This window comes from Haemorhous mexicanus, chromosome 5 (genome assembly GCF_027477595.1).
Source record: "Haemorhous mexicanus isolate bHaeMex1 chromosome 5, bHaeMex1.pri, whole genome shotgun sequence".
Lineage (NCBI taxonomy): Eukaryota > Metazoa > Chordata > Aves > Passeriformes > Fringillidae > Haemorhous > Haemorhous mexicanus.
The window spans coordinates 62315688-62328803 of NC_082345.1; the positions used below are offsets into that span (position 1 = coordinate 62315688).

At 41.0% G+C, this 13116-nt stretch overlaps 1 protein-coding gene across 4 annotated transcripts in view; it reads right to left on the reverse strand.

Moving 5' to 3' along the window:
• The window catches only part of PIK3CG (phosphatidylinositol-4,5-bisphosphate 3-kinase catalytic subunit gamma), a 33218-nt gene extending 23065 nt beyond the window's left edge, over positions 1-10153 (reverse strand). The window contains exons 1-3 of one of the 4 annotated variants that reach the window (XM_059847358.1): positions 9422-9652; positions 2764-4249; positions 2234-2319 (exon numbers count right to left, since the gene is read on the reverse strand). In XM_059847358.1, the coding sequence (XP_059703341.1) occupies positions 2234-2319; positions 2764-4249; positions 9422-9478 (1629 nt within the window). In that variant the 5' untranslated portion in view covers positions 9479-9652. Of the gene's footprint in view, positions 1-2233; positions 4250-5426; positions 5576-9421; positions 9653-10014 lie in introns of those variants that run through there. The other 3 variants (XM_059847356.1, XM_059847355.1, XM_059847357.1) reach the window with 3 other exon arrangements.
• Positions 10154-13116: the final 2963 nt, after the last annotated feature.

Consider the following 13116-nt stretch of genomic DNA (forward strand, 5'->3'; position numbering starts at 1 on the left):
CTTGCAAATATATTTTAACATAAAACAATATTAAAAAATGCATTACGACCATCCTTATTGAGCTGATGCTTTAGGTAATTATTTTTAACAGTCCAGCCCTTTTTTCTTCACAAAGTCAAATATCAGCTTCTGCACAGCAACAATGCAATCTGGCCATTAAAAAAGGTCTGCTGGCACTGAGCTGTGTGTACTTTTTCCTTGTCAATTCAGCAGAAGGCTTTTACTCACTGCCATATACGTGCAGTACAGCCATTGGTGTTTATCTTACAAAGAATTTTGTTGCATGTCAAGTATCCTATCCATGGTTTATCAACACAGGAGAACAGACATTATAAGAAGCTCAAAAGGTTGATTTATAGTGTGTCTGCTTCTATTAGAAATAACCTGTGGGGAAATAAAATGCTTGATTTCTAACTCTACAGAGGATAAAATGGGAATATCCTGTGCAGAGTGAAATAAGCCATAGAGCTTTCATAAAGGTGTGCATTTGAAAAGTGAAAACCGTTTGCAGAAGAGATGTGTCCACTGGAGCAGAGGAATGGCGGACACCCATTCTCTGAAAAATGCAGATTTTAAATACACTGTCATACCAAAACCTTGCTGCAGAATGCAGACAGCTTATGTTCCATAGTTAGCTAAGAAATAAAGACAGGAAAGCAGCAGAGAGGTAAAAGTTGGAATCAAGCATGTTTTTCATTTTTAAGGATGGTAAGCTCATTATTTCTTACAACACCTCTTACTAAAAATGACACAGTAAAGTTTAGGCACTATGATTTTATGCTACAAAATTTTATTTAACTGTTATAAAGGTTTATTCTTCTTAAATCTCACCAGATTTGTACTTCCTGAAAACAAACAATTTAAAAAAACAAAAATGGAAACAACGCCAGTATTTCCCCTATTTTCTCAGGCATTTCGATAGCAACCAATCATCCTAAACTCCTCATTTAGATGCAAAAAAAAGTGAATAAAATTGCTGAGCCACATGTAGACAGCAAAAGCTCACAAGCCAAGCATATATATAGCAGCAGCAACGTGGGAGGCCCAATGAGGTAACCCTAGCGACTCCTTTGGTTAATGCAGAAGTGCATAAATTCTGCCTAATCTACAGACAAGCCAAGACAAGGCTAGAAAGGCTTTGTTTAAAGCACTACCAGTGTGCAGCAAAATCCGAAATACTAACTTCATTTTCCTGGGATTCTGAGCTCTCTCTGAACCTGTAGAAATAAAAAGCTGCTTCCCCAGCTGCAGTAGTTCAATTTTTTTTTTTTTTTTAAATTTTGAATGTTGTCCTATGATTCTTTGAAAAAAGCATTTCCTGCTCTGAGGGATACCAGCCTTTCCATGCAAAACAGAGCCCCACCTGGCTCCAGGGGCTGTGCTTACCAGGAAGAACACAAGGTTACACCTTCCATTAGACACCAGAGGAGACTTTGCCACTGCCAACTGATGGCATCGTGTTGAGAGAAAAGCAACCAAACCAAGTTTCTTGTGTAACCGATATAAACCTTCCCAATGTTTGATCTGGCAGACGCACACACAAAGTGCTTCAAATCTATACAGCAGTATTCCCTTCCCATTAGAACCACAATTTAGTACCCAAGTTCCAAGAAGGACTTAATCTTAGTATATAGTCCTATTAACTCTTGAGCTACTTTCAAAATTTGGAGCGGGGGGGAGTTTCTAGATAAATTTGCTCCCCTTAACAGCACAAGACTGCAGTTGCTGCAACATACTGTGTAATTACACTGGCGTTCTTGACTTAAAACCCAACCCTAGACTTTGCTTCAGGCCTTGCCCATGTCAACATCTACATTTACTTTCTTTCCATATACACTCTTTCTAAACTATCAGTAAAGTCAGTCAACAACTCTTCAGTGCTGTGTAATTCAAACCCAATATGAACAGGATTACAGACAGCACATTTAGGATTTACTCCCATCATAGCTGTGCTGGCATTAACAATTTCCAGAAAAACTTACTACTGTAAACACAAGATGCAAATTGCAAGACACAAGGCAATGGTACCACAAAAACATCCACAAAGGCAAAGGACAAAAAGTAGGAAAGTGTATTTTACATTAATCTGGTTACTACCACTGCTTTGATTAAACACTGAAGACTTCAAAACTAAGGAATACTAACAAGACCTACTAAAATGGGAAATGCAAATTATGGGGTAATGCAAATGTATTCCTGGAAGGCAGAGTTCAGGAATGCAAATACACCTTACCTGCACAAGCTGCAAAAGATAATGAAGAACATCATCATCTTCTAAACTTTCCAGTTTTTGAACTGCCATTGCTCGGACATTTTCGTCTGAAAAGTTACAGTCCAGAAGTTGCATTGTGAGTCCAACATCTAAAGTGCTCTGATCCCAAGCCTCTTTTTTAGCTAGCAACTGGTATGTTTTGGCCACTATTTCTTGTTGTCCCCATTTCACAGAGCTAAGCAGCTTAGGATATGCCTTGGGGTGCTTTATGCTCTCATATCTAAAGTGCCACAACAGTTCTTTGTCCTCAGGAGAAAGTGGATTAAGTGGGTCAGTTGCTATGATCTCTTCAAGCTGCTTGCGAAGCTGGTTGGGCATTTCAGCTCGGGTCCTGTCCCCCTGGGGGTCTGACGATATCCTGTGCTTGGGCAAGGCAATTGGGTGACAATATTTGTCCAGCCCGATAGAGATAGCCATTGAGTTTTCTTTATCTGGGTTAGTTGCTGATGTGAGCTTGTCTGCATTTATACTTCCTTGTTCCTCCCCCTTACCTGGAATTTTCCACATGTGGAGCACATACTCCCCACTTCGTAGCAAGAAACGGTGATCTATCAACAAAAGATTTACATAATAGAGAAGCTGGGTTTTGCATTTTGCATCAGAGTTGGAGGATTCGTGTGACTGAAGGTTTGTCTTTGCAGATGGTCCCTGTGCTTTGCCACAGTATATTTGAAGATTCAGGAGTGCTCCTTTAGGCAAATCCTTGATTTTGATATCAAACTCCAACCAAATATTCCACAGAACCTCCTCAGTAAAGGGCTTTGATGAAGTTCTTCTCTGTGAAAGGATCTGCTGCCCATGTTGAATGTTAGCCTCCACAAACACAGTAAGATCAGTATTTCTTGGTAAAACTGGGATATCAATGCCAATTATTTTCACTCTAAATTTCCTATTACAATCCCACAAAGAGATAGTGAAGACTCTCTCATGATCTTTTCCATCTATTGTCAATTGTTCATGATACCCTGTAACTCCTGTACAGTCATCCACCAAGGGCCATTCTTCCTTCTGAACCTCATCTTCATTTGGGTCTGGGGGATTGTCAAGGACAAGGTGGATTTCTTCCCCATTCTTAAGGCACTGTCTTATCCAGTGAAAATCTTTGATTGGTGTCTCTCCAGTAATGTACTCATCTCTGCCACAAATCCTGAGAACAAAATCAAGTTCACTATGATCTTCAGGAATGTCCATCAAAGACTTTTTCTTTGCCATTTTTGTGAAAAAGCTGTGGAGAATCATATCTGGAGTGTCATCTATTGACACTTTAATTTTCTGACTAGTCGTTCCTCTATGTATGATTATGAAAATATTATTATTAGTGATCTTTTTAAATAAATATTCTGGGAGTGGCTTAGATGTAGTCCATGGGTGCATTGCATATAATTTAGGATCTCTACAGGCTACCTCTATCATTCGTGGAGTGACTAATCTGCGTCGGGTAAATTCTAGTTCATCATCGTGTACATTGCTTACATCAGTGACATCATAACCAATCAAATCATTAAGCTGCCGCTGAAATTCCTGAACTTCTTCTGATGGTTTTTGTTTCTGGACAACATAGATCTTGCCTACCTTTTTCTGTAACACCTTCCAGTACAGTATGCAGTCCAATGTCTGTAACACTTGATGTTTATCATAAATTTCATACCATTGCCCTTTCTTCTGATACTGCAGAACAAACTGATCTGGGGTGAATGCATGGTAGAAGTCTGTGGTTTGACTCGTCTCTATTGCACGCATCCAAATCTGTGCCTTCATCTGCTCCACCGTACAGTTGCCAGCTATTTCGAGTAACATAATTTCTGGTGCTTTAGTATGTTTATTGCTTGTAGGTAAAATGAACTCAATGGATATCAGTTCCATTGATGAAAAACTACTCGATGTACAGTGAGGTTTCATTCTTCTTCTCCTTCGTTTGTTTTCGTCTCTCATAACAACGGGCTGTTCATGATCCCCCAACTCCATGCCAGAAGAAATCTAGCAAAACATATAATTACTTCATTACTTTCTCATTTACATTTATATTTACTCTTACTTTTTAACTTTTCATATACATTTTTTTATATTTCCACTTCCCCTTAATTTCTGGTCACAAACACTTGGTTTACATAAACCACTTCAGATGTAAACTATTCAATTCAATACAAAATATAAATTAAAAAAACTCCAACCAACTCTCCAGTGATTAAGTAATTAAAATAGAGGTTTTAAACACCCTGCCCAGATTTTACTGAGGATAAGCAGTTTGGATGTGCAATCTCCATATTGATTAGTTCTTGCTTCTATTTGATCAAGCACTGATTCTTCTGCTGCCTCATCTGTTTTGATGCTGCTGATGTTAACATACGTGGGTCTTCACAGAAATCAAAAGACACACTTCTTTATATGAATAAATGCAGTCCCACTGAGCTCCAGGAATGGCAGAAAGTAACAAAACAAGCAATTTATTTGCAGTATGGACAGACATGAGCTTATTTTCAGTTTTCTCTGCCTCTCTTTTTAGTGACGAGGAATCAGGACTTCAACCTAAAATAAAGCCCTGAGGATGCAAAAGTCTGGGACTATTTCTGAAGATATATTTAAAGTGCATCTAAATTCAAAGCGAGTGTCCTTAGATGTGCTTTTTTTAAATAAATCAATTCACCAGACTGATAATATCCATCAATTTCCAAAGTACACACTGCCCATATGAACTATTAGTTTGTTACAGAAGAAAAATCTCCCAAGCTGATGCTGATTTATTATCCTATACATCAAATCACACCTAAATCACCAGTAAAACAATATTAAACATGAGTAGCCTACCTTATCAGCATTCAGTAAACAAAAAATATTGTTCCTCGGTTAATCTCTATTGACCAATATTGAAGTGGAAATTGTTCAGTGCTGACTGAGTGCACTCACACATGCCAAGTTACAGCAACATACTGAACTTCTTTACCAAGCAACACTTTCTAAACATAAAATCCTTAACTGCTGGAGAATAGTAAAGCCAGTGTAATGATGCCTTAGCAGATAATAAAAGAAGCAGATAAAAATATAAAAGATTAAATTCAAACATAGCATGCTAACTAAAATTCTTCTTCTGAGTTCCAGAAAGCAGCGACTGTGGACACACCACCTCTATAATTGACAAAGTACAAAGAAATATTACCTGCTTATAAAACCAAGGCTGAATTGCTGAAGATTATTCATTTGTTTAATTTTGTAGTTCCTATTTTTTAAAGGAAGATCATTCACACAAAAGATTTCTTTGTTTAAGCTGTTCTGCTTTTCTCGCTCAGTCTCATACCCAGATGCAAAGGAAGTGCTGCACTTACCAGGAAGGAAGTTTTAACCAAGTTGATTATACATATGATTGCTCATTTTAAAAGAAGTCAGAATGCTTTTCCTGTTACAACAGTAAAAACACACCAACAGTACATAAATTTAACACACACGCAGAGAAGACATATTTAGAACCTTTTAAAAATAGCAAAGAAAAATCTGGGCAATAAATTTAATTAATTCAAATAAGATATTTAAATCAAATATATTTTTAAGAAATTAACTCCCAAAATAATTAAATACAAATAGTAGATAAAAGACAACTAAATATGAAATGTTGCATTATTTTTATTTGCATGGTGATAGCCATTTGAGGACTCCCAACTTAAATTCACTAGAGATTTTAAAGCCAGTCTCCTTACAGGCATCTCATAGAGATTGTATATGCCAAGGATCTTGCATGGTAACCTCAGCAGCAGAACTACTGGGCACCCTTACCCCAAATATCTTTAACTCATTCATTTATGATTACAAACACACAGGGAAATCCACTAGAAATGTCGACTTTAGATTCAGGAAGAAATCAAACCAGAGACTTTCAACCCGAATTCTTGTGGTTACTTACAACCTGAGGTGCTGTTCTTTTACTAAAAAAATGATCCCCATGGGAGAAAAACATTATGGAAAACACATACAAAACAGAAAGAAAAGACAGAAAACCCTCTAATTTCATCCTTTTTCCTTTCCCAGTGAAATACTGATCTTTCGAAGGGCAACCAGCAGTACAAATCCTACAGTGGTAGATATCATGCAAAAATGATGAGTCTTGAAAAGGAGGAAAAAAAATTAAACAACTGGAAGGTTGTGTACCAACACTGAAGTGCCTTTTTTTTAACATATCCATGTTTCCTATTTATAAGACACATTTTTATAAAAATGTGAAAAATAACCCCTCCTTCTGTATTGGCAAAAAAACCCTGACAGTATCTTACCTACTTCCAACATGCCAAGGTTGATTAACACTCTGCCAAGATTAAAAAGCAGAAAATATATTCCATCACTGACACAGCTCTTGTCTGTTTGAGCATCACTCTGCTTGTCAGCTAAGATCTTTTATTTTTAAAAGCTGTTTTTCTCAGGAAGTCAGTTTGGGGAAAACACACTCTGTCCCAGATCCCTCTGTCTTTTAAAGCCAGTATTTGAATTTTCTTAGTGGTGAAGTTACCCAGAACGTTTTGTTGCTGACATGAGATCTACCCATCTTGGCCAAGACACCTCCAAAACTCATGCTCCACCCACATTCAGCCTGTCAGCATCCATCAGTCACAGCCTTTGTGGCATCTCAGCACTACACATGGTGCTCCTCTCTCATCTCAATTCTAAAATACAATGTAGTTATATATTTCTCTTCATTTAGACATAAGAAACCAGCATTAAGGTTTTTTTCATGCCAACAGGCAATATAATTTTTTTGTAGAGTCCCTCCTCTAAAAGTCATTGTGCTGCCCCATTAACTAAACCTGGAGTCATTTCAGTTTCATTGGGTTCTGCAGATCTAGGAAAGCCTTGTGGTTTAAAATGTTCTCAGCCTGCTCCTTGAGTCATGCACTTGAGGATTAATTCTTCAAACATACATACAAAGAGCTTTTCCACCACTACTCCATAGATCAAGACCATCAAGACAAGCAAAGACAGCACCTCTCCCTCACACAGCAGAGAACTAACCTGTACATTTCTCGGTGAATGCAATTGTTTTACACTCTCATCCACCCATAAAGGCAGGTAGAGCAACACTTCTGTGGGTTCAGATATGCCCCCACAAATTGCATCAGACACAGCACAAAAACGTGTGGCACTTCTGTAGCTGCCTTGCCCATACAAGGCTGTCTTTTCTCCTGCATTCATTTGGGCTGTGACCTGTCATGTCTAGTCCATTCCAACCCAATATCCATCCCCTGTTCTGCTTTGACCCCTTTTCCTCAGCTTCAGAAGGCAGTTCTTGGAGTGATAGCTGTCTCTCATCTGTCTCTGCAATGACCCATTCTTAAGGTGACACCAAATTGTATCCATTTTTTGCTAATCCATTGGCAAAACCATATTTCCTCATGCACATGAATCATAAAACTTTGATGTTCATAATGAAAAATCATTTCGCATCAAGTTCCTAAAACCTTAGTCATGCCTAAGCTTTACTTACAGTATTGACACTTCAAAAACTCTACTGCAACAACACCCAAAAAAAAAGGGAGAAAAATCACTCTGTTTTATTTCTAATTCTAATGAGCCTCATCAATCCTGAATATCCCTGTATTACAAGAACTGTCCTACACTGGTCTAAAAATCCTGATGAGGTCCAATGGACAAGGAAAAGATGGGCCTGTAAAAGGTAACTAAGACAAGCAATCAGTCTTGCCTTTGTCTCCAGTTGTGCTCCTATCTCATCACTCAGGTCAACAACCTGATCATAACAAAACCAGCAAAAAAATTGGTTAATTTTCAGCTGGATCAGTTCCTTTATCTGACTCAACCCTTGCAGGAGTGGTTGGGCAGTGTTGGAAGAGAAGGAAAGGGAATGGAGCCAGTACAGTTAAGCATAACTGAGACTGAAGCATGATTCACAGCAGGATTAGTGGATACACAAATGAGTAAAGTCATTAAATTATTTGAAAAAACTGGCTGAAAGGTGCTTTAAAAAGACAGTCTGGTATTATGATGTATTACTTATTTGGCCACAAAAAATTTAGGATAGCTGTCAATCTCAACTGCTCTGTTAAGACTATGTTAGAATTCTACCAGTTCCTATCACGCTTATTCTATATCAGCTCTTGCTTCTGTTTTAATCCATCATGTGAAACCTTATTTCAAAATTATTCTTTTCACTTTAGTGTGAACTCCTTCCCAGACAACTTAACTTTCAAGAAAATAAGCACTCTCTACCAGAGTTAGAATTACCTTGTGCGTGCATTATGTAAATACAACACAAAAGCTTACATTCACAGTTTTAGTCAAAGTTCATTTGAAAGATAAATTTAAAAAACCAAAATTATGATGACAAGACTCAACGTTTTCCAAGCAGCCTACTACATCTATTTGCCCACACTACTGTGTGGCAGGAGATGACTTTCCATTTGCAGGACAGGAGTGCATCTTCCCTACACCTTCAGTGATCCAGTGCTGAACTTCACAGGTAAGATACAGCACTAACATTTCAAGAGTGAACACAACAAAATACCACCTGACTCAATTTCTTTGTCAGATCCTATAAAAACTATGCGCTCTCTTGGGAAATAAATCAGTGCAGGTTCCCATTAGCAAGTCAACTTTACAGGTAATGCAGCCACATTTCTCATCAAAAGTATATGAGCCAGCAGATACAGCTTGGTCGAGAGGCTGGGGAGTCAATCAGACTGCAATAACAGCTGTAGCATTTTCAGGATGCCCTTCTTTCAGCACCTTTAGTTTCTGTATGAGTTATCTATTTAGGGCTCCTGGGACAAACAACTTCTATCTGGTTCTGTAAATTTAGGTAAGAATTTCGGCAAAGTTCTAGTTAACTGGCGTTACACAAGTGGTGAAGTAGTAATCCACCTTGGAAGCGACACTTCGCAGAGTTTTAAAACCCCGAGATCGCTGCTATTGTTCCTGCCGAGACACACTCTTTAGACACCGCTTGTCAGCTTGGACTCGGTGCTCCAACCCTGCTTGTTAACTGCGTGATCTAATGTACACCAGCAACTCCTGAATGCCCTCAGCTACTATTTCAAGGGATTGTGGTTGGAAAGGTTTCATGGTCTACATGTATCGGACAGACACAAGAAATTTGCTGGATGGGGAGACAGTCACTTATTGTTTAAAAGCCGTATTGTAGCGTAGCTGACTCACTGATCTCAAGACTCGAGAGAACTGTCTACTGTGATCCTTCACTTCGTATTGTTTCATTCAACGTTCCAACAGCTTCCTCAGCGGGTTTGGCATCAAACTCGTTAACTCCTGTTCGGGCCATGACGTGAGGCGGGACCAAGGCCGCGAGAGACCGGGCAGCACGGGGGGCTCGGCAGTGCCGGCTGCGGCGGGGACCGCGGAGCGACCCCGGCCAGCCGCACACCCTGCGGGAAGGGGCTCTGCGCACGGGAGACGGGAGGCGGCGGGAGCAGCGGGCCGGGGCCGGGGCCGGGGCCGGAGCCGCCTCCCTCCCTCCCTCCTACCCTCCCGCCCCCGGCCCACTGCCCCGGCCCAGAGATGGCGGCCGGCGCCGCCCGCGGGAGGGCGAACCTCGCCGCGCCCGCCCCGCCGGGGCTGCCGGGGCCGCCGGGGCCGGGGGCGCCCTGCGGCGGGCGCGGGGCCGGGGCGGGTCCGTCCGCGGCCGGAGCGGGGAGCGGAGCCGCGCCACCACCTGCGAGCCCGGGCCTCGGGCAGCGCCGGCCCGGGGCGGGATCCGCCGCGACCCCCGCTGCCCCCGGCACGGAGCTACTCACCGCAGCGGCGGCCCCGGCTCCGGACAGGTGTTTCCCTCAGCAGGAAGCGGCGCGGGCCGGGGGCCGGCGGGGAGGCTCCATAGCCGGCGGCAGAGGCAGCTCCGGAGCCGCCGCCAATCACACGCCGGGCAAAAAGGGAACCGGCAGCGGGGCCTCCCCGCCCCGCCCGGCCCCGCCGCGGCCTCGGGCAGTCGGCCCCGGCCCCGGCCCGGCCGCATCGGCCGGAGCGCGCACAGACCCTCTGGTGGGGTGAAAGCACTGCAGCCGCGGTGGGGCTTAGCCGCCAGCACAAGGCACGCAGGACGTGTCCTGGTGTCAGCTCCGGCAGCAAAACCTCCCTGGGCGCAGCCTCCTGAGGTGCGCCTTGCCCAGGGCCCCACGGCCGGCTTGCCCATGGCACTGCTGCAGCGACCCCCGCCTGCCCGGCCAGCCCTGACAGCTCCTCCAGCCCCACACCTCAGGGCAGGGACGAATTAGTTTTCTAAACTGCCCTTGAAAACCCCTGGAGATGGCAACCTACTCCAGCGTGGCGGTCTTCTGCTTAGCAAAGATTTTCATGCTGTCTGATTATAATTCTTCTCCTACAGACTGAGCATCTTGCTTGTCTTATTCCTCTTATTCAGTTATGGCGTTTTCTTCTTCCCTCCCCTCCAGCTACTTTCTTGTTTGAATTTGCTATGTTAACTGTTTTTCTACTATTTTTCCATCTCCAGATGGGCAGTCCTGGATCTCCCTTTTTGGGTCATGTTCCTTAGACCTCCTGTTATTCCTGTAGCTCGCCATCGGATTCTTGCCAATTGGGCCACTTATTTTTTTGGAAAGCGCTGCTCAAAACTGGACATAGTAGTATTCCAGCCAAGGCTTTGCCAAGGCTGCCCACAGCAGGAGGATTAATTCATCAGCCTTACGGTGCCAGACTCCAACTGCAGCTCAGGCATAACCATTCATATTCAATTCAAACAAACAAACAACTCCCCCTCACCACTCTTTCCCCATTCAGGCTGCTGTCTGTTTGGCTCTGAATGGAGCTGAGTGTTTCTGTCTCCACAGCTCTTGTTCAGAGTGAACAGCAAAACTCTTTCCATTATTATGTTGAGACATTTTTTTTTTTGACCCAGATCTTGCAATGAGATTCGCAGGTGAGCTCTGTATGGCACGAAGCACACACACTTGCTCTGAAAGCTGTGCTGGCATAAGGTTACATCTTCAGGGAACACTCTACAAGACCATAAGTTGCCACAAAGACTTTAAAAATTATTGCAACTTTTCTAGGTACACATTCTAAACTTCCATAAAAAGACAATACCAGAAGGAAATAGCTAGTATATTACATGTACAGATGCTATTATAAAAAGTTGGATAATTGTTGTTATAGCATGGATGGATTCTTTTGACTAAAAAAATCATTTGCATGGTGTTAAGAATCATACCAGCCTGAAGCAGAAAAGAGAAACCTCTGTTTCAAAATGAATGTACCTTACAATGAGCCGCGTCTGTAAGGAATCATAATAACTGTACTGGCCTCAAGTTCCCTTTTACATGAAAGCAAAGCAAAAACCTTCAACAACTTTCCTGTGGTGTGTGTGCAGCATAAGGGAAACTCAGTAAAGACTCGCTTCATGCTTGGTTTTGCCTGGTACAATGGGTAATATCTGTCGAAGCAGTTCAGCTTTGCACAGCATTACTGAATGCTTTAAAAGACAGTTAAAAGCCTTATCAAAATAGGAAGTCTTTTTTTTTGCTGTTTTTGGCTGGATCCCCAGATGGATCACTGCGGTAACACAAGTGTAGCCAGTTTGGCGACTAATCCTGTTAAAATCTGTGGACTTTATTTGGGGATGCACAAACATATGGAGATTTGAGCAGCTGAATAAAAAGACTGTCATTTGTCAAAAGACAATTATAGAGGGGATAATTTACAGCCAGAGCAACTGACACGTTTCATGTTGATTTCAGCCAGAATTGTATAATATTTTTTAAATAGCTATATGTCAACGTAGTGTTATTTGCAATGAAAGAATAAATTGTTGCACTTATTATATTTGAGAAAGGTTGGTAAACTGAAAATCTTGCTTTCTTCAGGATTTAGTATGTTAAGAAAATATTACATTTTTGCAGTTAATCTTCAGCTCATCTATATACAGCTTATTTTCTTTATTGCTTTTTCTGGCAAATCGAGTAATACAAACTTTCCTGTAGGAGAGGATGCTCTCCTTATAGGTTGTATATTCTTCAGAAATACACATTTTAACATTATTTTATTCCTGTTCATTTCTAAATGTGGCTTAAAACCTTTCCCATAAATTATCATTTGGTTTGTTGGTTGTTTTTTTTTTTTTTAGTCAAGAACAGCCTGCACAATAAATTGAAAAGCATATTTTACCATATCAAAACCAGAACTTTAAAGCAGTCAGGAATACCATAGCTTAATGAAGAAAGGTGAAGAACGCAATTTGATATTTAAATGAAGCTGATTTAATCAAAATTAGTAATGCAAAGACGCAATCATTTTGCTAATATAATCTTGTGGGGTGCAGTCAAAATGCAATTATTTCCTTTATCTACCAGCTGTAATAAAAATATGACAAGAAATTGCTGTCATGATTTTAAATGGGAGTTTTGAAGGTTGGAAAAATGTAAGATGATATCTTTTGTATCCTCTGCACAGTGAAACATCAGTTTTTATGTCATTTAGTGGAGAAAGAGCGATAAAGAATAACAGCCACGTTAAATGCTCAGCAACAACTTTATATACTGACATATGTTGGATGTAAATGTTATCATTGACAAACTGGGTTCATTGCAATTTAGGAAATAGTATCTAATACTTCAAGTTGGTTTTTATTTTCTATATTGCCAGCAGAGAAAAAAAAAATGAATGCAGAAGCTTTGTAGGTCTTGTAACAACAAAGTCAAAGCCTACTTGCCTAAATATAGCAATAGCTAAGTTCAGTTTTGTAACTGCTTCTCTATGTAAAGAAAATGGAAAAACCCCATTGTGTGATACATTGCCCATCCTGATGGGATGATAGGTAACCTTCTCCTTTCTTGGAGAATTTATAAGCAGGAATTTTCTAATTGTGTTGTAAACTCTTTGTGATG